This window comes from Drosophila miranda, chromosome 4 (genome assembly GCF_003369915.1).
Source record: "Drosophila miranda strain MSH22 chromosome 4, D.miranda_PacBio2.1, whole genome shotgun sequence".
In the NCBI taxonomy this organism is placed as follows: Eukaryota; Metazoa; Arthropoda; class Insecta; order Diptera; family Drosophilidae; genus Drosophila; species Drosophila miranda.
The window spans coordinates 8,164,590-8,188,808 of NC_046677.1; the positions used below are offsets into that span (position 1 = coordinate 8,164,590).

Below are 24,219 nucleotides of genomic sequence, written 5' to 3' on the forward strand. Positions count from 1 at the left end.
TTAAGGAGTCCCTTTGAATTTGTGTGTTCGAGCTAGAAATCAGCTAAGAAAACCTTTTATCGACTTCTGATTTCAGTATTTCATTGCATGGTGTGATTGTTTTTATACGGTCACACTGCTAAAACATAAACAAACAGAATTTTATTTAATTTTTAATTTACATTAACAGAGAGAAAAGCAAAATGAATCCCCTAACAAATATGAAAAATGTGCTAAAACTCAGCGAGCAGGACCTGCAACAAGGGGTGGGGAAGAAGAGCTGGCACGACATGTACCGCGACTCGGCCTGGATCTTTGTGGCCGGCTTCCCGTACAACCTCTCCGAGGGCGACATCATCTGCGTCTTCTCGCAGTACGGAGAAGTGGTAAACATCAATCTGGTGCGCGACACGAAAACGGGAAAGTCCAAGGGCTTTTGTTTCCTGTGCTACGAGGATCAGCGCTCCACTGTGTTGGCCGTGGACAATCTGAATGGTATAAAAATCATGGAGCGGACATTGCGCGTGGACCATGTGCTGGACTACAAGCCGCCCAAGGAGAACGAAAAGATGGACGAGGAGACACTGCGTCTCTATATGGAGGGTTGTGCCCCCAGGCCACAGATGGGCGATGTTAAGACTGAGAAAAAGGAATACCGAAACAAATTTAAAGGCAAATAAAATTGAATTTAACATAATTTTAAAGATATATTTCAATGTAAAACAAGTTGAAGCATTTTATTTATCATCGGCAATAGCAAAGGAATCCTCATCATCATCGGCATCGGAGTCCAAGTCCTCGGGACTAAGCTGAGTGCGGGGGTTCAAGCCCTCCTCGACCTCACGCATAATGCGACGCCTATAACGCTCATAGGCACTGCCACGCTCGCGATCCGTGTTGCAGAAATCCACATCATCCGCAAAGCTATCATTTGAGGTGTTAATGGAATGGATATAGGGATCATGATAGGTGTTATAGCCCTCCGAATCACTTGAGGTGACATTTCCATCTTCATCTTCATCGTCGTCTGAAAAGAAAGGGAAGGATTCTTATTAAGCATCAAGGATTTTTCAATATCTGCCACTTACCGAAAACAAACTTGTTCATTTCACGGGCTAAATCATCATCAGAGCCCATGGCTGCTTCCTCATCATCGGGGTAGTCGTTGGCATAGTAGTTCTCCTGATTGGAGTCCTCTGAATCGTACTCTTCATCGGCATCGTTGTAGCAATCCTCTAGGACTATATCTCCCATGGGTATAACGCTGTAAATATTGCGAAAAATTCATTCACAGTAGAGACCTTTTATGACCTTATAGAGTATGTAATTCTGGTTTAGGATGATGAGCGATGTACTTTTGTTGAATTCTAAGCAAATTGGAGCCTCATTTTTGTAGATATGTAGAGGAACCCCTCTCAAGATCCTTCTTAAATTGGAAGCTTTAAGAGAGTTCCGTGCCAAAGGTTGCTCAGAAAAGTATTATTTCTAAAGTTATTTTAGCCAAATGTTGGAAAGTCTATTATCATATGTAGATACTCTGCCTAAGATTATCCACTTTGGGTAACTATAGTTACATATAGTTTTCATTGGAAAAATCGGTAGAAAATAAAGTACCAACCAAAGCTGTATTCCCATGTTTTTCTACATATCTCTCTCTGTTTAAAATTCTACTAAAATCAGACAGACCTTCAAAATTCCCTCGAAATATTCAACAAAATTCTTTCAAAATTTTAATTGTTTATTATAAATCTATCACAAAAATCGTTGGAACTAAAAGATTACTTTGAACACATCGGTGGAAAATATAGTATTTGAACAAAACCAGATGCATCTAAACCATAGATCTACTATAGAAAAATGCATTTGAATTGCGAGAAACCAAAGCGATATAGTTTCTTGTTTTTATTCAAATCTCTACAAAATATTCAATTCAGATGCCTATATTATCCATCTACAAAAAAGCATTCGACCTTCAGCCCCTGAAGCTAGTCTTTTATTTCTTTCCTTCATTGAAACATCATTGTTTTTTTTATTTGATTTATTTATTCAGTTTATTTTTTTGTAATCACGGGGGCAGCTCTAGACCCCAACAAACACTAAAAACTATGCACTTAATTAGACTTTAGCACAAGAGTTTCTCGGTTTACGGGCTCTGATATCTGGGTTTTTGTTTTGTTTTTTTGTGTGGAATGAAAGGAACATTAACGAAACGAAACGAAACGAAAAGAATAAAAGATCACTGGCGGGCAAACTGGCATGAAAATAATGGAAAAATCAACACAGAGAATATGGTATGGTGTGCGTATAGTCTGTCTGTGGTGTGTGGCATGTGGAAAATATAGTACCTAAAAGCTATACAAATCGAAAGAACTTATGCTAGGAAATGGCATAGGATTAAGGCTCTACCGATTGATTGGTTCATATGATGGGGCAGAGGGCAGGAGAGTCCAGTGAAGAAAATGTTTTCCTTTTCCATCTTTTTCAGGCACTAAAATGGCTTACAAAAACAGATTGTTCTACAGAGGTTATTATTATTATTGTGATATAATAATGTAAGAGTTTTCTCTAATTTCTTTACATTTTATGGAACTTTGGCACTAAAGATTTGGGACATTTATGGGATTTTCCATAAAGTTATTAGCTTAGTTTTATGCTTCTCCTTTATAGCGATACTTTGGGACGGGGATTTCCCTTCTAGGAATTATATTTCACATCGAAGAGATGCCTTGTTCTCTTACGGATTGCACTTAAGTCAATTTATATTATTTCTTAGGTTTGGGAACAACTTTTTGCATTCCAGCATTTATTTTGCCCTTGGAAAATGTCCTCAAAATTGGTCAGATGTTTTTTTCCATATAATAGATGAATCTTTCTCTTGTATATACGAAACTTATGGAATTTTTCGTAGATTTCTTAGACGTATTTTTGATTTTTCTTTATATCGCGATTTACTTTGGGGAGTGCTTTATGGTCTTAGCATATAATTATACCCGGGACTCAAAGATTATAGTTTTTTTTTAATATTATAGATGCATTTTCCATTTTAACCTATTTTAATCTTAGGGGAAATCAAAGGGATTTTCTACGATTTTTCAACTTGTATTTCCTATATCCAAAGAGTATAGAGCTATGCTATATTTGTTTTCGCTGAATTTAGATTTATAGTGATACATCCATTAAATCTTTAAGTTGCAGTAGCACGTTTCTACAGCAAGAACAAAGGGTTTTCCAAGGACCACAACTCAAGTACAGAATCGTTTCTTTTACTGCTTGCTTTCATTTGATCAAGGATCAAGGCGTTCTCTTTCGGTATATGATTTCGGTATCTGATGTTTACTTAGGGATCTATTTCTTTCGAAATAGATGCGTCTTCGTGTCTCTGAACGACTTTATCTACAAAATGTTTAGTGATGTTTTCAGCAAGCAGATTATTTTGATTATAAATGCATTTCCTGCTTATAGATGTATCTATCATCTAAGACCAAGCAGTGCTCCTTCGACGAATTGAGGGCTCAATCAGTTTTGTTTTTTCGTCAACATAGAGTCATTTCCTTTTAAGTATCTGAAGATCAAGAAGATTCTGTTTCTACATAGATCCACCTAGGTCCTTCATAATCATATATTCCGCTAAAAATTGCCATTCCCCTTCGTCATGGAAGGCTCAGCCGTCTGCTGTGCATTGACTGCACCATACATACTCGTACATTCATATCTCATATATCTAATGAATTATAAACCAATCAATCGATAGAATTTTAAACACTTTTTGTCATATTAGTGGGCGCCCATAGGAGCTGTGGTCGTGTGTGGCAGTCCATTATTTCTTTGGATGGGGGCTTTGTCTCTGCAGTTGGTCTCTGGCTCTCTCTGTCTCTCTTCGTGGCAAGGCGCTCTCTGTGGCAAGTTGAGTTGTGTCCTACCAGTAGCAGGTGTAGTAGTAATTAAACGGATAATTTAACCTTTTATAGAGAACGGAATCGATACGGAGTATGGGTGGATTATTGAGCAGTAGACATGATTGTTTGTTAGCTTTTTTTTTGAATTAACAATAAAATTATTGGATAAATGCATAAATGAAACGACTGCCACGAGGACTACAAAATACACAACCCAACGAACAGGAGCGGGGGAGGAGGCACACACACACACCACCCACATATATACACACACACACACACAAGCACCTACAAATACAAACAGCCATAACCGGAAACGGAAATGGAGAATGGCGATGGCTTATCCTCTCTACATAAAGGTATTCGTGATGCTAAACGTTTGCTCATGTGGTTCAATGTGTATGACGAACCTTAGATAATTGTCATCCATCATATCGACATAGGCCGCCTGCATCTCATTCTCGGGTACATATAAATCGTAGACATAGCCAATATCCGAATCGGCTGGCTGTTGTTGATCCTGCTGTAGGAGGCCTACTCCCGGCTGCAGTTGCTCATCCTCTGCTAGCTGTCCTCCTGCTGCTGCAGTTTCTGTACGTTGCTGCTGCTGCTGCTGTGATTCTATATCCAGAATTGTGATCTGTGAAGCTTCATCTGTACTGCTGCCGCCTACCGCACCCTCGCTCTCATTGGTGTCATCGAGTGTGGTCCTTAAACAGTTTACGACACGGAAACGCTGCTCGCGTGTGGTTTGTTGTGCCTCCAGGCGTTGCCTGTCCCTGCGCAGAGCACTGGCAATGGCCGCATCATTGGATTTCTGTTGTACCAACTCCTTGGCCGTGGCTTTGTTGAGTCGCGCCGCTGCAAATTGTTTTGTGGCGCTGTCATCCTACCAAAAAGCAGACCGAAACTTTTAGATCTACTAAATATCTATACCCCATGTATCCACTCACCTGCTTTGCCAGGGTGCCGGCAAATTTCAGCACGGTTGTTAGCTCGTCTTTGTCTGCGGCGGCTGCAGTCGGATCCGCCCCCGGCAGTACTTGTGCTGTGGCTAAGGAATTCTCATCGTTGTGCAGTCGTCGCCGTTTCCCGTTCAGCACAAAGGCCGTGTGTGGTTCTTCATCAATCCGCCGCTTAATACGCACAACGGCAGGCATTTTTCTTGCTTTTTTCGTTAAAAATGTACAAACAATTCAATAAAACGATGTGGCAGTGTGACCGCGGACTTATCAATAGAATATACCGTCCGACACTCAGAAATATACCAAAATATACAGTATTATTTTAAGAATATACCAAAAATATACTGACGAATTCAAGTTCTATTATTAAGAATTATTATTTTGATTTTCCATCGAATATTACTAGCTAGATAGAACATTTGCCATGCCCACATAATTTTATACGGTTGATGAATACATTTTGTACTTAACTGGCTTATTTTAAATACTTGCTTTTATTGGATGTTGTCTAAAAACAGGTTTCAGGTTTCTTAGCTTTGCCCACATAATTTTATATGATTGACTAATTAATTTTGTTCAAGATTAACTACTTTTAAGTACTCGCATGTATTTTATTTTGACAAAAACACGGTTTCATCAAAAATATTCAACAAAAAAACAGTAGCAATGCTGTGACGTCAATGTTCCTGCTATTTGAAGACTTATTTCTTGTCAACCAGAGTATGGGCATTGTATATTTTTTCAAGCTGTTTACAAACGAAATTAATAAAAACCTTGTATTAGATTGAACTTTTTTGGCCTATTCATGCATTTGATATATATATATTTATATATTTGCCTGGGATGACAAACATTTTCTCAATTCTATAATATCCTTCCCTAGGGTATGTTTTTCCTATGTTGCAGCAACATGGAATCCATATAAACTTCGTTTCTTCAAATATACCGCCAAATACATTAGAACGTTAAAAGGGACGACGCGATTTTTGCTTTCGGCCAATGAAAATCGTCAAAAATGAATTGCAAAACTTGTTGCTGTTGGAAAATAATATGAAAAGTATAAAACTTGAAAGGTATAAGGGAAGGCACCTCGGTATAATATTACTAAGTACAGGACCCTCAGCAATAAACATATAATTTTATCACATTGATAAATACTCTACAGGATTGGTTTCTTTTGAGGTCTTCCTTTATTTTAGATTGTGTGTAAAATGAGCTTTAAACAAAAAATGGTAAGAAGGTAATGTAAGGTAAAAGAGTATACAACTACCCAACCATCGAATGGATAATTGCTAGAGCTGAGCGCCAAAGTGAAATTTTTTGAAAGTGAATGAGTGACAATGATATGAATGCAACCCGTGGAATAAGTGATGCAGGGGGGTACGCTCTGAGAGATTGAGAATTCAAAAACCGTGTTAAATGAAATAAAACCGTGTAAAAAATGTAAAATTTTTCGATTTTCAAACCGTGCTATTTTAGAACCGTGTAAAAACAGATTTACGTGTACATACGTTTGTAGCACACGAGCGATTAAAGTATTATTATTATTGTTACTGTAACGGAATATATTGATATTTTGGTGTCTATCATGTGTCTATCTCTACTGGTTTCAGCTTCTTAAAGTGAGGCGTCGCACTATTAAATTTTTTATGACTTATGTTAGCTAATAAAACCAACAATTATTATGGGTATTCTCTATATCGATATTTTCTTCGATAGTTTAAAAGACGAATCGTTTTTCAACACTTACTGGTCCAGCAAACAGCTGTTTCGCGAATAGTGGTTTTTTTGTTGAAAGTCCTTGCGAAAAAACCACAACCAAAACTTAATTTGGTGAGCAATGTACTGGGTACTACGGGTACCGTAACAGCGTAACCGGCATCCACCCCTCAATCCACAATTGCAATGAATCTGCGGCCGCGCTGCCGCAAATGGTTGCCGCTGGCAACGCAGCAGCTCCGTCTCCGCAACCTGACGCGTATCCAGGGATTCAACATTGTGTGCCGCCAATTGAGTGGAGTGACGGAGGCGGAAGTGGAAGCTGAGGCGGATTCGGAGGACGTGTTGCTTTACTATACGCTTCACACAGATAAGGCTAGTGAAGCACTCTACACGAGCGAGCGGCTGCCGCAGCGCCATCAGCAGCAAAAGTGGGCGGAGATAGGTGCAGACGGCGATGCCTGGCGGAAATCTAATGCGCAGTGTGTGAGCGTCAAGGTGTGGAAGCACTGTCCGGCAGCCAAGCGAAGGACGAAGGACAAGTGCGGGTAAGTGAGAGGTTCGTTCAAGGTTGTCGGCCAGTTCCGTAACGCTTTCGCTTTTCAGGGAGCATGGCAGACGCCCTGAGCTGCTGTTCAGCTGGGGCGTATATTTCTCAGGCCTGATACCCCTGGCTCCTCTGACGATTGCCCATTGCGGCCAGAACTGTTTGATTTTCCAAATGAATGGCGAACAGTTTGTGTCCCCGTCGATGATCAGCGAGCAAGGCCTGCATGCGCAGCTGCATCTACACTATCAGAATTACGGGGAGGAGGAAAAGGAGGAGCAGCCCAAGGACCAGCTCGGCATCAACTCTCCCAACACCAGTCGCAGCGCGAGTCCCGTCCTGAAAATGAGCACGATGCGGCACGTCCAACTGAAGTGCCATCAGCAGGAGATTCGCCGCAGCTACAACCTGGACAAGCTGCTCTTGCTGCAGCGCCTGCAGCGACTGCAGCAGCAGAAGCTACGCCACATGACTGAGATCGGCAAGGAGATTGCTCGCCTGAGCGTTCACTGCGTCACCAGGAACGAGCTGCGGCTCAAGCCCCGCACCACATCCCTATCCGGAGACCACTCCCACCACATTCACCATTCCATGGGGCGTACGCTCAGCGTTCTGCTGGCCGAGCAACAGCAGATTGCCCCCCTGGCGCTGTACAATGCCCAGCAGCTCACCAAGCAGATTGAAGGTCTGCGCTGCAAGCAGCGGCTACTCCAAGCGGAGCGGGAAACCTGCCAGCAGCGCAACGAGAAAGCCACCCTTCGTCTGGAGGCACTCGCTGAGAGAAGGGAGGCCCTGCAGCAGAAATTGCACAGGCAGCGGCATCACCTCGAAAAAGAACGCCTAGAGCTGCAGTTGCTGCAGCCCCAGCACCTGGCCCAGCGGGATCAGCGACGCCAGATTATGCGGCAGATGGAACGACGCATGTCGACTTTGGTGCTGGAGCTGCAGGAGATCTACAACATCCAGAGCGTGGGCGGGGGTCAGCAGCTCAGCATTTGCGGCATTGCCTTCCCCCACATGGAGCAGTACACAAGTGATTCGCGGCAGGCGGCCAATGCCCAGGTCCTTGAGAATGTCTCACCGCTGGCGGTGAGTGCGGCACTCGGCTATGTGGCTCATCTAGTGCAGATGCTGGCCATTATCATGGACCGGCCCCTACGGAACCGCATCCTCTACGAGCCCTCCAAATCGAGGATTGTGGACGAGATCAAAGAACTAACCTACACCACAAGAGAGTAAGTGCAGGCGTGGTATTTTAAAAGTATTCCTGTCTTGAAATGATGCCTCTCTTTCGATCAGGTTCCCCCTCTATACGCGCTCCGTTCTGCCGTCCCAACAGACCAAATATGCCATCTACCTGCTGCGTCAGAACGTCTCCCAGCTATGCTTCGACATTATCGGTCACTGTGATCTGCGCAACACCTTCGGCAATCTCCTGGAGCTGTTCAGCACCTTGCGATATATCGAACGCACCCAGAGGGGCGACGAGACGGACAGTGGCAGGACGCGACTGGTAAATGGTCTGACAACCCCGGCGAACGCGCACTTGTCCCAGTCCCATTCATCGGTGGACATGAATCATGTGGCGCTCCCCACCAGCGCAAATGCGGCCAAGGATGCCCTGCTCCAGCAGCTGCTGCCACCGGGCGTGAGTCAGGCTCTGGCCATCGAGGGTTATGCGTCAACGCAGCGGTATGATAAATTAAGTTATATTTACCCTTAGGGGACCACTAATAATGATATCTTTATAGCATTTGTCGTTCAGTGGGTTCCTACTCGGATGGCGAGGATGAATTTCGACCCAGATTGGAGCACAACTATTCCAATTCGGACTCAAACATAGCCCTCCAAATGGAGCGCAGCTGAATGGGGTGCACCATACCAATATATCTGATGTATCGAGCGTCTATACTCGTATTTAAACACCCATACTCCCGGTACCATAGCCTAGCGATTAAAGCCCCCCAAAAAACAAAGCAATCTGCACAGCTGTATCCCAAAGTGATTGTATTAGTTGAAACACATTTGTTCTCCTTTAAATTATTAGATCGGATGTGTGATTGCTTTGAGAACAGCCCAAAATACGGACCGCGTCTACTGTGTGCATATTATTTTTAGTTGTCTAAGATCTCTATGTAAATGGCCGTTTATTGTTTTTTCTGCTAATCTAAGCTATAAATAAACATTAAACATTTTATACAAATTTGTTGATGCTTCAATCTTAATTCTTCGTTTAAATTTGAATGTGATCTTACCGCCAATCAGTGCTGTGTACTGTTAGCAGGTTTCATTTCAACAATTTAATAGTTGAATCGGGATCAGGATATATATACAGAAATCAGATCAAATGCAGTAATATGGCAAAAACATGAGAGTCTATGAAAACGACAGTTCTTCAATATTATTACGAAATAGGGTATACAAATGCCCATACTTCGGTTGACAAGCAACAAGTCTTCAGTTATCAGAAACTCACTTACGTCGCCACTGTGATTCTGTGGATCTTTTTGCTTAAACCTTGTTTTGGACACAATACAATAAAAAGGAGTACTTAAAAGTAGCATATCTTGTGGAAAATTTATTCGTCAATGTAATTAAATTGTGTAGGCAGACTTGAGGGTTCTATCTATCTAGTAATATTCTACGGAATATCAAAAACGGGGATTATGTCTGATGGAACTTGAATAATTCGTCACTATATTTACAGTATATTTAGAAAATAAGACGGTATATTTCTGAGGGTCAGACCGTATATTTTATCGCTAAGTCCAGGTCACACTGATTTTCTTTCCATGTCTAGCTCACACATCTAGCAAATTGCACACTTCTCATAGTATTTCCTAGTGTTTTCCGGTATATTTTAAGACGCATTATGGACTTACCCTCTGGTGCAAAAATTTCGGAAAAAATAGATGTCAAAAAGTGGATAACGGAGGTTTTCACACTGGCGCTTCCATGTGGCTTATATGAAAAAAACGGGCAAACAATTTTGAAACGTCCACATTTCCCCTTCAGGTGTCGCTCCTTATAATTACACAAAAATGTAGTTAATATATAGCAAACGTGTGTTGAACGTGCATTTACCATGCAAGGAAATGAATTTAGTGAAAATTGTTGTTTGTTTTAACCTTATTTCATAAGCAATGCAGTATAGATGAAAACTTAAATTTAACCAGTCTTGTAGGAAATTGATTTAATAATCGGATAAAATTATGAGTTCAGACCTGAGGGTTTTAGCTAGCTAGTTATATTCAACCGAATATTCAAAACGAGGAATAGTCAGTATAATAATAATTCGTCAGTATATTTACGGTATATTTTGAAATTTGTGACGTACTTTTGGTATATTTAAAAAAAAAATAACAAAAACGTGTCACAAAAACAACAGAAAAGTTACAGTAAAATGTGCAATTCGCTCTTAAATATAAATAAACCATAAGCGTAAATGTTGACGAAATGTGAAGAAGCGGAAGAAAAGTTTCTATTGCAGTGTGTGTGTGGGAGCTCTCGCGGGTGTGTGTTGGCTGTGTGTGTTTGCCAATGGCCTTTGGATTTTACGAGTTTATTAACAAAAAATCATATAGTCGGGCGCTCGATTGTTCGGTATCACTGACTTTTATAGTGACGAATGGTAGCCGGCAACCGTTTGTGATGATAAGAAGTGTTTTAATCGTAATTTGACTCGTGCAACGCCGCCACGAAATAAAGGTGTTTTGTTGATAGATGGGATTTACGGTTTTATGACAAACACACACCCACATGTTTACCGTTCAAACAAATCGAGAGAGGCGGCAGGCTGATAAGGAGCAGACTACTTCCAGCACGTGAATAGCGCCTTGAGGGGGGTCTCTCAGGGGAAACGTGGCAGAGAAATATTTGAAATCAACAGACTGAATCGACTTCGAAATCATAAAATATATAAGCAAATGCAATGCATATTTCAAATTAGGTTAAAGGCAAAACATCAAAATTCCCCTATTTGAGGCAGGCGCGCAGCCAAGCAACAACAAAAACACCTGTGTAAACTCTCTTTCGCTCTCTTAAGATGGCTGAAAACAATGTGCCGCTACGAGACTTTGACGAAGAGAGCGAAACCGACTCTGAGACAGAATTACTCATACGCAGAGACGTACGGACCGCGAGCTTCGCTGCCGCCAGCAGCAGCATCAAGAGCAACAGCAAAAACAACAGCAGGGGCAGGCACCGCAAAAGCTCAACTGGTTATAGCGGTGTCGTCAACAGCAGCAGCGGCGGCGGCAGCTTTCTGGGGAATCTCTTTGGGCACAGTCTTGGCTCTGCCGCCGGACAAATACGTTATAGAAATGAGCGAAGTCGCGAGCGCGCGAAATACTCGAACAGCAGCAGCAGCAGCAGTGTTTCGAAACTGGCGCAATTAACGCAGACGTCAGCGGGTGGCAGCGCTGTTGCTGGTTCCGCTGCTTCCGGCCCCAGCGAGGGTGCGGCCACAGGTGTGGGCGACAGTGCGGGAGTTGCAAGTGATCTTGGCAACGGGACACACAGCACCGTCATCGATCCGGAGAACGGCTCGGCCACCGTTTTCTACCAGAACAACCGCCGACGGAGCAAGGGCCGCAGCTTCGGAAGCATCTGCAAGCTGTGCCTCTGCAGGTGAGTGAATGCTTGAGGTGCCACGTTGCGTATGCGCAATATTTACAGCAAGTGTGGCAACAATAAAAAAAAACAGATGTTTTAAAAAGAATTGTGGTATTTACTGAGTATAAATCGGAGATAAGAGTATGTGCACCCAGAGGGGTTCCTAAAAGCGGGTTCCTACGTTAGAGTGAAATATCTTCTAAGCGGACAGCAGGGTTTCTAGGAAGTAAATGGAGTCCTCAAAATAAAGATTATTTTACTGATTGTAAGCCATTCTCTGAGACACCAAATCATCGACCGTTGACCTTTCTTCTTGACTTATTTCAATAACTTTTCCTATGCCAAATTGTTCCCTTCTAGACAACTTGTTGCCCTTCCTGCCACTGTTCATTATTACAGTGAAATCTCTATTGAGTGGGCGCATAAACTGGGGCTCCGCAGATGTCTTTCCACATATGATTCGCTGTATTTGGGTTTCGAAATTGTTGCGCCATAAGAACAGGCAACGTCTTCTGTTGCAGTGCGATTTTCTTATGGTCGAAAGCTTTTACGAAAAACATTTCCAAGAAATCATTCTAGTGTGCTCTCTCGGTGAATTTTGAAATGTGAGTCGCGATGTGCCACACATTGTATATATGTGTAGCCGATCCCGAGATATATTTTTAATTTACCTAATTAGAAAGAAAAATGCTAGAGAACATGGGAAAGGCAGGGCACGGGCACACACTTGTAAGTGGCTGGGGAAAAATAAATTAAAAACATTTCGAACTGCAAATCGATAAACGTGACAGACAGATCCCCGGACCGTCGACCGTCGCCGTAGACCATTCCAGCTTTGTGTTGGGTGAAAATATTTCAACAAATAGAAAGAAATACAAACCAAAACAAGACTATAAATAGTGTCCGAGCGACAACTGTCGGCTGATAGGCACAAAACAAAAGGAAAAACTCTTGTTGGACTCCAAATGTTGCAAGCCCCAGACCAACCCAAACCTCCCCCAAATTTCTCTCTCTCTTAAATCTAATCGATGTTTGCCGTGCCGTGCAATTCGTTAGCTCGAAAACAGCTCGAGAAGTCACATCAAAAAAAAAAGACTCACAAAAACAAAACCAGTTCCCATCATATCCATGGGCTCTGTCTTAAAAACAATACACGAAATGCTGTTTTCAAGGTTTCTAAATTATACAAACGAGTTCCGCAGAAGAAGAAGTCGCTTAGAGGTGTTTGTTCCCCTTTTTGTTTTTTGTCGGTCGATTCTTTTTGTGTCAAGAAATTGAAAGTTTTGTTCCTCCGTGCGGCGGCTAATCAGAAGCAGGTCATTCTTTTAGCCGCAAAAAATCGGAGCACAGAAATCCGCATTGCGTCGAGAGTCAGCTCGTAAAAATTATGACTGTGCGTCTCGAAAAAGGGTTAAGCATAAGCTATCATTTCATAAAAGTTTAAACAAATCCAATTATCTGCAAAAACTATAACAGTCTACTGAACGAATGTCGTTGAACAAAGAGCGAACAGTGAGAAACCAACACTAGTTGACGTTTTACAACACTTGTGACACTTCTATCCCCGAATCGTTCAATCAGCAAATTACAAGCGTATGAAGTTTTGATTAGTAACCGATTAGTAGTTATTCCTTATAATATATCAGAACTCTTTTGACCCTTGCGGTCTGTGCAGAAAATATTTTGTAACTATCTTTATTATTAAAACAATTGATTGTAAAATACTTGTACATAGCTCTCCTTGAAAATATACCGTCTGATTCACAATAACAATTTACCCACAATGTTTCATTGCCGCAAATAAATCCCTGAGAGATAGATAATACATCAGGAATATTTATAAAACGAAAGTGCAGCAATCTGCTGTGGAGATTGTCTCTGGCTTTGTAATCATGTGAGCAGTAAAATGTGTAATTTACTTTTATTATTGAACCTACGAATGGGCTCAATGTCATCTCTTTTGATTATTTGTTTAAGCATTCAAAATCAGCCTCTTCTTCGATGCCACTGACCATGATGGGACTCTTGAAACCTTCGCACTGGCTTCAGCTTCATCTTCAGTTTTTCTCCAATTTTTCGACACCCATTTGCTGGAAGGTTTTTGTTTCTTTGCGGCCTGGCTGTTGCCTGGTTGCCTGGCTTTTGTCTAGGTCTAACTTTTGGTTGGGCTTTTCGCTTGAATTTCACCGCTCGACTCGACTGGGCTCGACTCTGATTGCCGTTTCGGTTATATGAGGCTCAAAGATTTCGACAGCCCGATTAGAATTGCAAAGTGAGGAGGCGCCATGCGGCACATTCGTTGCTGTTGTGGCAGCACTATAGTGGAACCAACAGAGCGTTTATTTCCCCTATTTTCCTATTCCCCCACACATAGTATTTACAGCTACACATTTTTTCCATACGCAACAGATGTGGATATAAATTCCATTTGTGCCGAAAACGCGGCAGACGGTGATAAGGTTTTTCCACCTTTATTCTCAGACTGTTGTACTATATTGTTTCTATAATGCACTTAAAACTAGAACTGAACTTTACGTACTGCCATAAGCAGCACATTCACTTTTGCGGATAAGGTTACCCTGTATCAATGTGTCCGCTCGCTTATGGGAAATTTTTACACCGAAACAGGTACATCTATGGAATATTTCTTTGGAAATACGGCAATGGAAAAGGAAAATGACAAGAATATCGGCCAGAAAATTAAGGAAAGAAAACAGTACACGAGCAGATGTTCATACGCTTATATCAATCTCGTAGTCAATTCATGCCACAGGGAGAATAATCGTACTATTCAATCATGCATTTTTCCAACATATCATATATTTATTGTTTTAATAAGAGCATGCAGTTCCTTCACAGGCAATAAATTGATTGGCAATCGACGTATATGATTAAACTGATTGGTTGGAATATCATATTAGGAAAGAGGTTTAGGCTGTGAAAATGTACCCTATACACTCTCTGTAAATCGACTCTTTAATTATTTATTTCCATCCCCAGGATATTTTGAACTATTTAAGCCACTTTTGCGGATTTCTAGAAATCACCCGCCCACTTACGGGGCTAATTGGAATTGGCATTAAATATGGCCATTTCCAACTGGCGACAGACTTTTCCCGTGCTCGTGTTACCGCCATCGCATGGAAATTAGTGCGCCGCCAGGCCCCACATGCCCACATGCTCCACCCCCCGCTCCACGCCAAACTGTCAATGGCAACGCCTCATGATATTATTTTTAGTTGTTCTGTTGGCTGTTTGCAAATGCAAACAGTTGGTAGGAAATAGGGGAAAAGCGACGACGATTGACGCCCGCAATGGGCTCTGCCACTGCCAACGCTCTGCGCCACCCACTGGGAATGTGGGCTAATAACCAAACGCCAGAAAGTAACATGTGGGCTCACTCGTCATATCTGCTGTAGTGGGTAGTGTAGCCAGAATAAAGGCTTTAAACTCCCAGCTGGGGCAGACCCTCCCGCATTACGTTATTTTTAAATAATCTTGGTTTGGAAAACCTTCATACTTGTGTACACAACTCAGCCAAAAAGCTGCCCGTATAGTTTTATATGAGGCACTCAAACCATACAGGGGCAAAATATATTAGATATATTAGTAGATAAAATCTGGATCAGGTTGGATTTATATTATTTAAAGAATTAATTAAAGAATATGCATTTTATAGGACTTTTGGCCTGATCATCATTTGAGAAAATGCAAGCGAGATCATACTTCTTCCAAGAACCCCAATGAATGCCGTAAGGTTGAACTTTACTTCTTTTACCATCTTCATACTATTTTCCATTGATGAACTGTAACAATAAGAAAATAAATATGATAAATCGTAATTATAAAGAGCGTTATTTCTGAATAAAAAATTTGTACCACAATAAGCAATTAAAAAACCACCAACCACCTCCTTGATTAAACGCGCAATATCTTGAATGTCTAGTGAATATCATTATCCCGGTCCAATGTGGTAAACTTCATTTTCAGATGATTACTTAGTAAATCTCCGCCTGTTCCTGAATACTCTCCCACTGATTTGAGTTCGTAGGCTTCACCTTCTCTCCCTATTTGAAATCATCGAAATGAGCATAGCTTGTGGCTCCGTGCTCATCTCGAAGTCTGATGTACAACTCGTGAGGCTGGTTTTTGGTTATTATGTGGATTTTGTCCAGTCCCAGAAAGAATTCTCCCCTACTTTTCTGCGTTGAATGTCTCGTTGTCGCTGTCCCGTGGTCTCTGCTGGCAAGGAAGGATCTCTCGTGCAGCGAAAGTCAAAAGATGATCAATGCAAAGCCCGAGTTCCGCAGGTTCCACTTGACTCTCGTACTGTCGATGCACAACTAATCTGATTTCAAATGGAAATCTCATGTTTATATATTAATTCAGCAAAGGCTGATAAGAGCGTGCAAGATTATTGTGCAAGTTTTTATTTTAATATGTAAATTTTTATTAATTTCATATTTAAATTGAATATTCATTATATTCTCTCTTATATACGCGTAGCATTCAGCTAGAAATGTCCCATCCTCAGTAGATACATAACTTGAATATGCGACCCAGCCATCATTCATCCATTCATCCATCTGCAAAGGCGGCTCCTCCTGTAAGCGGGTGTGCCAGGTGGTGCATAAATTATACAAATCATTCACTCAGGTCTTCAATTCAGTTCTGGTTTGGTAATAAGTGCGGGCACTCCATTCTATTGCATGGGAAAGCCTTCAAAAATTTGTGGATATTTTTACTCATTTCTGATGGATCTACAAGCAGATAGATTCTTAAGCTTGAAGATGATTGAAATCTTTCCTTCAGACATCCAATAAACTGGATTGGAAATAGTTCCCACTCTATGCATTCCCTTCCCCTTGCTAGATTTAATTTATCCATTGAAAACTGCTTATAAGAATCTTTGCAAGTGCGGATGCACTGCAAACGATGGACAGTTCATGGGAAATGGTGGATGCAATATCGGATTGAGCAATCCCGTCATCCACTTGTGTCATAATCTGCTGATGTCTACGAATTGTTTCGAAACTTCCAGTTAATTACCTAGACTGAGATGCAGTGCAGTGCAGTATACTTATTTTTAATGTCAACGAATGCCATTTTATTCAAATCGAAACTGAATGAGTACGCGCTTGACTTGAATCACATATAAGTGAATCAGGAAAGGCATATAAATGTTCTAGGCACACACACTCGTATTTAACGACAGTGACACACTTTGTGCTTATGGCAGAAACTTTAAAGCTAAAAAGCGCTGACATCTTGTCGGCTCTCCGTCCCTTTGAAGTGCCCTGTGAGTCATTTACTGAGGGCCAGAAGATGGAAAAACAGTGCCAGAAGATTGTAGAAGGTGGAAGGCAGAAGGTGAGCGAATTCCTGGCCCTTTTGTCTGGCCAAATTCTTTTGGCTGTCGCCAGTCATTGAACTCTTATGTGGTTGTATGTAGCTGTTGCTGTGGCTCTTCTTTTTTGATGGCGTTTTGGCAACTTTTTCTTATGAGATCATAACACGAAATCGTGCTAAGAATGTGCGTGTTATTGACAAAACATTCAGTCGCAAGAATCCAAATAGAATTCCTATTCTATAGCCATAAACATCTAGAGAGAAAACAAGTTTACACAGAGCGTCGAAAGAGAGAGAGGAGTTGAATGGAGTTGGCACAATCTCATTATGGCACAATATTGCGCTGATCTAAGCAACTGAAATGTAGACAACCAGCCCACCGACAAAAGCTTATTTAATTAACGTCTCGGTGCGAACGAAAGCGATGTGAAGCTGCTCCGTCAGCAGTCGGCGACAGCGACAATCGTAAATTTCCATAACTCGTCCGATGGCATTTAAATAAAGCGCGCTCGACAGGGCTGCCAGTGCCCAGGCCGCATCCATGTGGCAACTCATTAGTGAATTTGTTAGTGGTCTCGCGTCCCTTTTCCACTCACAGGCTACTGCTTGGCTTATATTGATTTCTGTTTTTATATGGAAATTTATATTTAAGTGCAGATTATCGAACAAAAATATCGATATTACTGAAACAACAGAAATATGTTGTCCCGACCATTGTCGACCAGTGGTCATTTAATATACAAGAGTAATTCTTATTAATATTATTATTCTTTTCTTTAACTCAAGTTGTTATCTTGTTTAAATAATGGGGGCTTAAGTGGGCTAAGCTCGTTCTTTCATCGGTATATTTGTGGTATATTTTGAAAATGAGACGGTATATTTCGGTATATTTCTGGGGGGGGTGACCGTATATTTTATCGCGGTCACACTGTACGCAATTTTTCATGTTTTGTGCATAAGAATTTTGCAATTTATTTTAATTTTCAAGTGCTTTGTGTGTGCGTCATGCCCCTGGACAACAGTCGTGTGCCCTGAGCCGCGCGTATAAATATGTAAAAGCCAAGTTTTAACGAACTAAAAGCAAAACAAAACGAAAAGCAGCTGCCGCAAAGAACAAAGGACTTCAGACAGCAGACTGCATTAGATTCGATTAGGAAAAGCCATATGAAATCCACATCAAACCAGATGGATGATGCCACATCGCAGACCTCGGCTACAACGCCCATGACACGGGAGAATATTCCGTTGCTAAATCGCCAGCGTAGTCGCTGGTATCTATTCAGGTGAATCATCGTCATCCCCCGCTGGCCGGACGTCATGTTGATTTTCGCATTACTTAAATTGGGGGCAGGAGAGAAGTGTTATCATACTGGCACACATAAAGGCTTTGGAAGCAGACAACCATTACAGCTAATCGTTTCCCTGTCTGACCATATCTCGTGTCCGACTTTCTCACTTCCACTCACACACACACACACACACACACACGCACAAATTCTATTAAGCACTTCTTAAACGAGACAGCAGCTGATTTGCAGCAATCGTGACGTAGTTGGAATAATTTTTGTATGTACACAGTGCAGATTTTTTGCGTGCAGAATTCCATTGCATTAATGCAGATGGATTTGCATTCTCATCGATTGCTACCAAGCAGCTGCTGTTTCGTTCGGCCAGTGCTTAATGGCTGTCGTGTGAGTTTTCACTTTTGTTTCTTTTCGAGTTTTTATTATTGATTTTTTTTCTGGTCAAGGTCGCCTCACTTTGCATATTGTTATGGACTCGAGGGGAAATACGATTGAAATTTGAATTACCGTGAGACTGTAGGGGGAAAAGCGGAACGAATGATAGATACTGAGATGATAGAAAATAAATTAACAAAAGTAAAAATAAATAGTATTTTTTAATTTAAAACAATTTGTATGGCTCCCTGGATGTTCCGCTTGTTCCCTCGTTCAGAATCGTATCAAAAAGAGGGCCAGTCAGAGTATGCGGTACGGCTGACAGACAGAACATTTTGACTTTGATTTGGGAATCTGGGCAGAAGAATGCTCCTTGGCTTTGGTCGGACTTAGAGCATCTATATGTTGATATTCCTGTGTCTTTACAGCTGCTGGCGAAAATGGTTCAGGCCACGGGAACTGAGGGCCCGCACCGTCAACCTGGGAAGGGTGAACACGGAGAAGTTCCCGCCGAACGAGATCCGGAACCAGAAGTACAACTTCATTACCTTCCTGCCCCTGGTGCTATTCGAGCAGTTCCGCTTTTTCCTCAACCTGTACTTTCTGCTGATGGCCCTTTCGCAGTTCATTCCGGACATACGTATTGGCTATCCGTACACCTACTGGGGACCGCTGGGCTTTGTGTTGATGGTGACCATTTGTCGTGAGGCCGTCGACGATTTGCGGCGGCACCAGCGCGACCATGAGGTCAACTCCCAGAAGTACAAGCGACTGTCGGCGACCAATGGCAGCGGCTATGAGATGGTTCCCAGCTCCAAGCTGAAGGTCGGAGATGTCATCATTGTGGAGAAGAACGAACGAGTGCCCGCGGACCTTATCCTGCTGCGCACCAGCGATCGGAGTGGCTCTGTCTTCGTGCGAACGGATCAGCTCGATGGCGAGACGGACTGGAAGCCCCGTCTGGCGGTACCGTACACCCAGAAGCTCAGCCGCGACTCCGAGCTGCACAGCATCGATGCTAGCTTCTATGTGGAGAAGCCCCAGAACGACATACACAGCTTCATTGCCACCTTCTGCATGACGGACGGCAGCGAGGACACCGGCCTCAGCGTGGAGAACACGCTGTGGGCCAATACGGTGGTGGCTGCCGGCACGGCCACTGGCATTGTCATCTACACGGGCTGCGAAACCCGCAGCGTGATGAACAACTCCCAGCCCAGGTCCAAGGTGGGTCTGCTGGACATGGAGATCAATGGATTGACAAAGGTAACAGAATCTACCTACTAAGAACAGATTTAATTTGTTTTTGCCCTTCTTTCAGGTTCTTTTCTGTGCCGTGTTGGGACTGTCGCTGGTCATGATGATGCTGAAGGGTTTCGGTGGACCCTGGTACAGATATATGTTCCGTTTTGTCCTGCTTTTCTCGTACATCATTCCGATCAGCCTGCGGGTGAATCTGGACATGGGAAAGGCCTTCTACTCGTGGCAAATGCAGAACGACTCCAACATCCAGGGAACTGTGGTGCGCTCCACAACCATACCGGAGGAGCTGGGCAGAATCTCCTATGTGCTGACGGACAAAACAGGCACCCTCACCCAAAACGAGATGGTCTTTAAGAAGATCCACCTTGGGATTGTCTCACACGATGCGGACACCTTCCATCACATTGGCCACATTATACAGAAGCTCTCGGGCAACATAATGCAACAGCAACAACAGCAGCAGCAACAGGGCAGCGTCTCTAGCTCCAGCAGTGGGGAGTCCAACACCGCCACCAAACCGATTATGTTTGCCGGCAATCGCATGCGGCGACCCGAAGGCTGGCGGGAGTGGGAGGCGGTGCGCGCTTTGGCCCTGTGCCACAATGTGACCCCCGTTAGTGATGAGGAGGACAATCGGTCTGTGTCCACGGCATCCACGGTCACGGGCGGAAACAACTCTCCCACCAAATCTGTGATAAACATCGAGGCCCCAGGCAGCACAGACACAGAGCATCAGTACCAGGCAGCCTCGCCCGATGAGATCGCGCTGGTCAAGTGGACGGAGCAGGTGGGATTGACGTTGATTGCCAGGGATCTGAATACCATGACGCTGCAAGTGAAAACCCCCAGCGAGGACAGTAAGTAGCGACAGTCCTATAGCACTCGTGTCCCAAGTAAATGCCTTTTTTCCAGACGATATCCTGCTACACTATCAGATCCTGCAGCTGTTCCCCTTCACAAGCGAAAGCAAACGCATGGGCATCATCGTGAGGGAGAGCAAATCCGGTCAGATAACGTTCTATTTGAAGGGCGCCGATGTGGTCATGTCCAGCATTGTGCAATACAATGACTGGCTCAGCGAAGAGTCGGGCAACATGGCCCGCGAAGGTCTACGCACCTTGGTCGTGGCCAAGAAGGTGCTTACGGAGGAGCAGTACTCCGACTTTGAGATGCGGTACAATGCGGCCCGCTTGAGTATCACAGATCGCGTGGCCAAGGTGGCCGCCGTGACCGAATCGCTGGAGAGGGAACTGGAGCTGCTGTGCCTCACTGGGGTGGAGGATCGCTTGCAGGAGAATGTGCGACCCACCTTAGAGCTGCTGCGCAATGCGGGTGTTCGGGTGTGGATGTTGACGGGAGATAAGCTGGAGACTGCCTGCTGCATTGCAAAGTCTTCGCAGCTAATTGGCCGGAACCAGGGTCTGCATGTACTGCGCTCCGTGAAGACGCGCACGGATGCCCATCAGGAGCTGAATAGCTTCAGGCGCAAGCAGGGCCATGCCCTTGTCATTGAAGGCGAGTCTCTTGAGGTTTGCCTGCAGTATTATCGACCAGAGTTCCTCGAACTTGCCACCGCCTCCCCGGCTGTCGTCTGCTGTCGATGCTCGCCCACCCAGAAGGCCCAAGTGGTGGCGCTCATCCAGAAGCACACGGGCAAACGCACTTGTGCCGTGGGCGATGGTGGAAATGATGTCAGCATGATCCAGCAGGCGGACGCCGGCGTCGGCATCGAAGGACGCGAAGGCAGACAGGCCTCCCTGGCTGGCGATTTCAGCATTCCGCAATTCTCACACATTGCCAAGCTGCTACTAATCCACGGTAGGCGGAGCTACAAGCGCTCGGCGGCTCTTTCCCAGTTCGTCATCCATCGTGGTCTGATCATCACCACCCTGCAGGCAGTCTTCTCGGCAGTTTTCTACCTCAGTTCGGTGGCTCTGTATCAGGGCTTTCTCATGGTCGGATATTCGACATTGTATACCATGTTCCCGGTGTTCTCGCTGGTGCTGGATCAGGACATCACCTCGGAGACGGCTGTCACGTATCCGGAGCTATATAAGGATCTATCAAAGGGTCGGAGTCTCAGCTATAAGACCTTCTTTATTTGGGTTTTGATTAGCATATACCAAGGCGGTGTCATCATGTACGGCGCCCTGATACTCTTCGTGGACGAGTTCATACACATTGTGGCCATCAGCTTCTCGGCTCTGATCATGACTGAGCTGATCATGGTGGCCCTCACTGTGCGCACTTGGCACAGGTGAGTTCTTACAAAGAATACCAGCTATGAGCATTCTAAACTGTACCTTTTTTTTGCAGACTAATGGTGCTGGCAGAGCTTTTCAGCTTGGCCCTTTATCTCATTTCACTGGCCGTCTTGCACGAGTATTTCGGTAAGTCTGCGACACTTAACAGGGCGGAGCCTGCTACATTACTAACCTCGTGTTTTTTTCGCCCGCAGACTGGGAGTTCATCTGGTCGTACGACTTCCTTTGGAAGGTGTCGCTCATCACGCTAGTGTCCTGCTTGCCTCTGTACATAATCAAGTTCTTGCGCAAGAAATGTTCCCCGCCTTCCTACTTAAAGCTCTCTTAGATCCGATGGCTTCTATTCCTCAATAAGTTTCCCCCGTCTAAAGATTTAATTTCTGTGTTTGTGTATGGTTTAATGATTATTACAATCTATTACAATCCGTCGTCTCGTTTTGCTAGAGCCCAACCCCACACTTGTCCCAATCCCCATATACGTGATATAAAGTTAAATTGACTCTCCTTCGACACCTTTTCACTCTTCTTGTTTGTTGTTTTTGTTTCATTTGTAAATTTTCACAAAAATGCAAGCAGAAAAGTGAGGCATTCTAATATCGTATGATTATTAAACAAAACTAATTTTAGTTTATAGGCGTGTGAGGAGTAAAAGAAAAGTTTATTATTATATTTTGTCATTTTTTTGTATACCTGTGTGTATTTGATTAATATTTAAGTCGCAGTAAACCAAATTATGTTACTAATTATTTAATGTTAAAGAAAAATAAAATACTAATTGTATCTATGACTAAACTTAAAAAAACACTGAAATCAATTATGAGAATGTACGAAACAAAATGTAAACGACAAATAGATTTTTGTATTAAGGTTTAGAAATCGCATTGGATTGTGAAATAATGACTTATAAATAAATATAAAATATATATCTCTATTTACATATATACAAATCAATTGGAGACTGAAATCTGAGGTTTGTTGGCAAATCTTGAGGTATAAGTGCAAAGTTGTCATTGGGTTGTCTCCAAACATATATGTATTCTGCCTATGATCAGCTGGACTTCCTTATAGACCGATTGATTTTCTGCTTACACATTGAACGCGAGTGGAGAGCTCTACGTCAACCTTCTAATAGTCAACTTTTCATATAAATTACATCGTAAACTGATATTAACTTAAATTCTTAAATGGTTAAAATATTTTTAATTACTTAAATTATGTTTCTTGGTTCCCAAGTCATATGTGAAGCATAAACTTTGATATTTTCTATGCCCATAGTCGGACATTGGATTTTTCTAGAACACAAATTCGAATATTTCAAATTCATAAGTTAAGTGTTAAATTACTTATTTTTTACATTCTAGGGACATTAATCCACAATTACAGAATAATATAAATGAATTAATTGAAGACAGAAATTATGTAACTTATAAGAAACTCCGCATTGCAATTAAATTAAGATTTTCTGAAATAATTTCTCGAGCGAAGATCATTTCCAGTGCATAAAATCATACGCGAAGATCCGGTTTGTCGTTGTATGAAATCCTCCTCTATGACAAAAGTACAATAGGTCAAACAGAATAAGGGGTCATCGCAGGTAAAAACAATATGTGAATAATACTTATCTTATCTAATCTGATTTGGACAGGTAGAAGGACTACACATAGCAAATGGCGTCAAGTACACCAATAAAAAAAAACACCGGTTTGTGTGCAAAACGGTTGTAGATAGCTTTCTTGTTCCGGTGGCAATATTTGGTCGATCGGTAGGTGCTAATCCTTAAAAAAAAAATAATTAGGCAAGGCCGAGACGACAATTAGCAAGAACAGGACATAAAAGAGATTCCCTGGTCCACACAAAACGATTACCTCCTAATAGTATGGTATGGTATTACCTAATAAATGGTATCGCATCCTTTTTTACCTGTTCTGTGTATAAAAGCAGGTT

General features: G+C 42.7%; 4 protein-coding genes across 6 annotated transcripts; 3 read left to right on the forward strand and 1 right to left on the reverse strand.

Annotated features, from left to right (window-relative positions):
* Positions 1–89: 89 nt before the first annotated feature.
* On the forward strand, positions 90–677 carry LOC108163430 (RNA-binding motif protein, X-linked 2). Its single transcript, XM_017298712.2, has one exon. It carries the CDS (start codon positions 183–185, stop codon positions 657–659), a length of 477 nt encoding a protein of 158 aa, XP_017154201.1. The 5' UTR covers positions 90–182; the 3' UTR covers positions 660–677.
* Positions 662–5,117, reverse strand: LOC108160165 (probable RNA polymerase II nuclear localization protein SLC7A6OS). Of its 2 annotated transcripts, XM_017293986.2 has the most exons (4): positions 4,829–5,117; positions 4,286–4,764; positions 1,068–1,243; positions 662–1,006 (listed from the first exon to the last, which is right to left on the reverse strand). In XM_017293986.2, exons 1-4 carry the CDS (start codon positions 5,033–5,035, stop codon positions 717–719), a joined length of 1,152 nt encoding a protein of 383 aa, XP_017149475.1. In that variant the 5' UTR covers positions 5,036–5,117; the 3' UTR covers positions 662–716. The 2 variants fall into 2 exon arrangements, with proteins under 2 accessions (XP_017149475.1, XP_017149476.1); XM_017293987.2 differs by lacking the exons at positions 662–1,006; positions 1,068–1,243 and adding an exon at positions 2,034–3,938 and having other exon boundaries at positions 4,829–5,116.
* Positions 5,118–6,590: 1,473 nt separating this feature from the next.
* Positions 6,591–9,309, forward strand: LOC108163729 (UV radiation resistance-associated gene protein). The gene is made up of 4 exons (XM_017299186.2): positions 6,591–7,107; positions 7,166–8,341; positions 8,406–8,798; positions 8,858–9,309. Exons 1-4 carry the CDS (start codon positions 6,746–6,748, stop codon positions 8,970–8,972), a joined length of 2,046 nt encoding a protein of 681 aa, XP_017154675.1. The 5' UTR covers positions 6,591–6,745; the 3' UTR covers positions 8,973–9,309.
* Positions 9,310–10,506: 1,197 nt separating this feature from the next.
* Positions 10,507–23,077, forward strand: LOC108163024 (probable phospholipid-transporting ATPase IIB). Of its 2 annotated transcripts, none has more exons than XM_017298065.1 (6): positions 10,507–11,735; positions 19,177–20,014; positions 20,070–20,868; positions 20,924–22,268; positions 22,328–22,401; positions 22,470–23,077. In XM_017298065.1, exons 1-6 carry the CDS (start codon positions 11,152–11,154, stop codon positions 22,601–22,603), a joined length of 3,774 nt encoding a protein of 1,257 aa, XP_017153554.1. In that variant the 5' UTR covers positions 10,507–11,151; the 3' UTR covers positions 22,604–23,077. The 2 variants fall into 2 exon arrangements, with proteins under 2 accessions (XP_017153554.1, XP_017153555.1); XM_017298066.2 differs by lacking the exon at positions 10,507–11,735 and adding an exon at positions 17,985–18,352.
* Positions 23,078–24,219: the final 1,142 nt, after the last annotated feature.

Bases quoted from the DNA above. Each gene is read 5' to 3' on its own strand.
- LOC108163430 (XM_017298712.2), top strand. From the start codon at position 183: ATGAATCCCCTAACAAATATGAAAAATGTGCTAAAACTCAGCGAGCAG.
- LOC108160165 (XM_017293986.2), bottom strand. From the start codon at position 5,035: ATGCCTGCCGTTGTGCGTATTAAGCGGCGGATTGATGAAGAACCACAC. The intron at 4,765-4,828 runs GTGAGTGGATAC...GCTTTTTGGTAG, and splicing joins CCGGCACCCTGGCAAAGCAG to GATGACAGCGCCACAAAACA. The intron at 1,244-4,285 runs GTTCGTCATACA...CAATATTTACAG, and splicing joins ATGGATGACAATTATCTAAG to CGTTATACCCATGGGAGATA.
- LOC108163729 (XM_017299186.2), top strand. From the start codon at position 6,746: ATGAATCTGCGGCCGCGCTGCCGCAAATGGTTGCCGCTGGCAACGCAG. The intron at 8,342-8,405 runs GTAAGTGCAGGC...TCTTTCGATCAG, and splicing joins CTAACCTACACCACAAGAGA to GTTCCCCCTCTATACGCGCT. The intron at 8,799-8,857 runs GTATGATAAATT...ATATCTTTATAG, and splicing joins GGTTATGCGTCAACGCAGCG to CATTTGTCGTTCAGTGGGTT.
- LOC108163024 (XM_017298065.1), top strand. From the start codon at position 11,152: ATGGCTGAAAACAATGTGCCGCTACGAGACTTTGACGAAGAGAGCGAA. The intron at 20,869-20,923 runs GTAAGTAGCGAC...CCTTTTTTCCAG, and splicing joins GAAAACCCCCAGCGAGGACA to ACGATATCCTGCTACACTAT. The intron at 22,402-22,469 runs GTAAGTCTGCGA...TTTCGCCCGCAG, and splicing joins CGTCTTGCACGAGTATTTCG to ACTGGGAGTTCATCTGGTCG.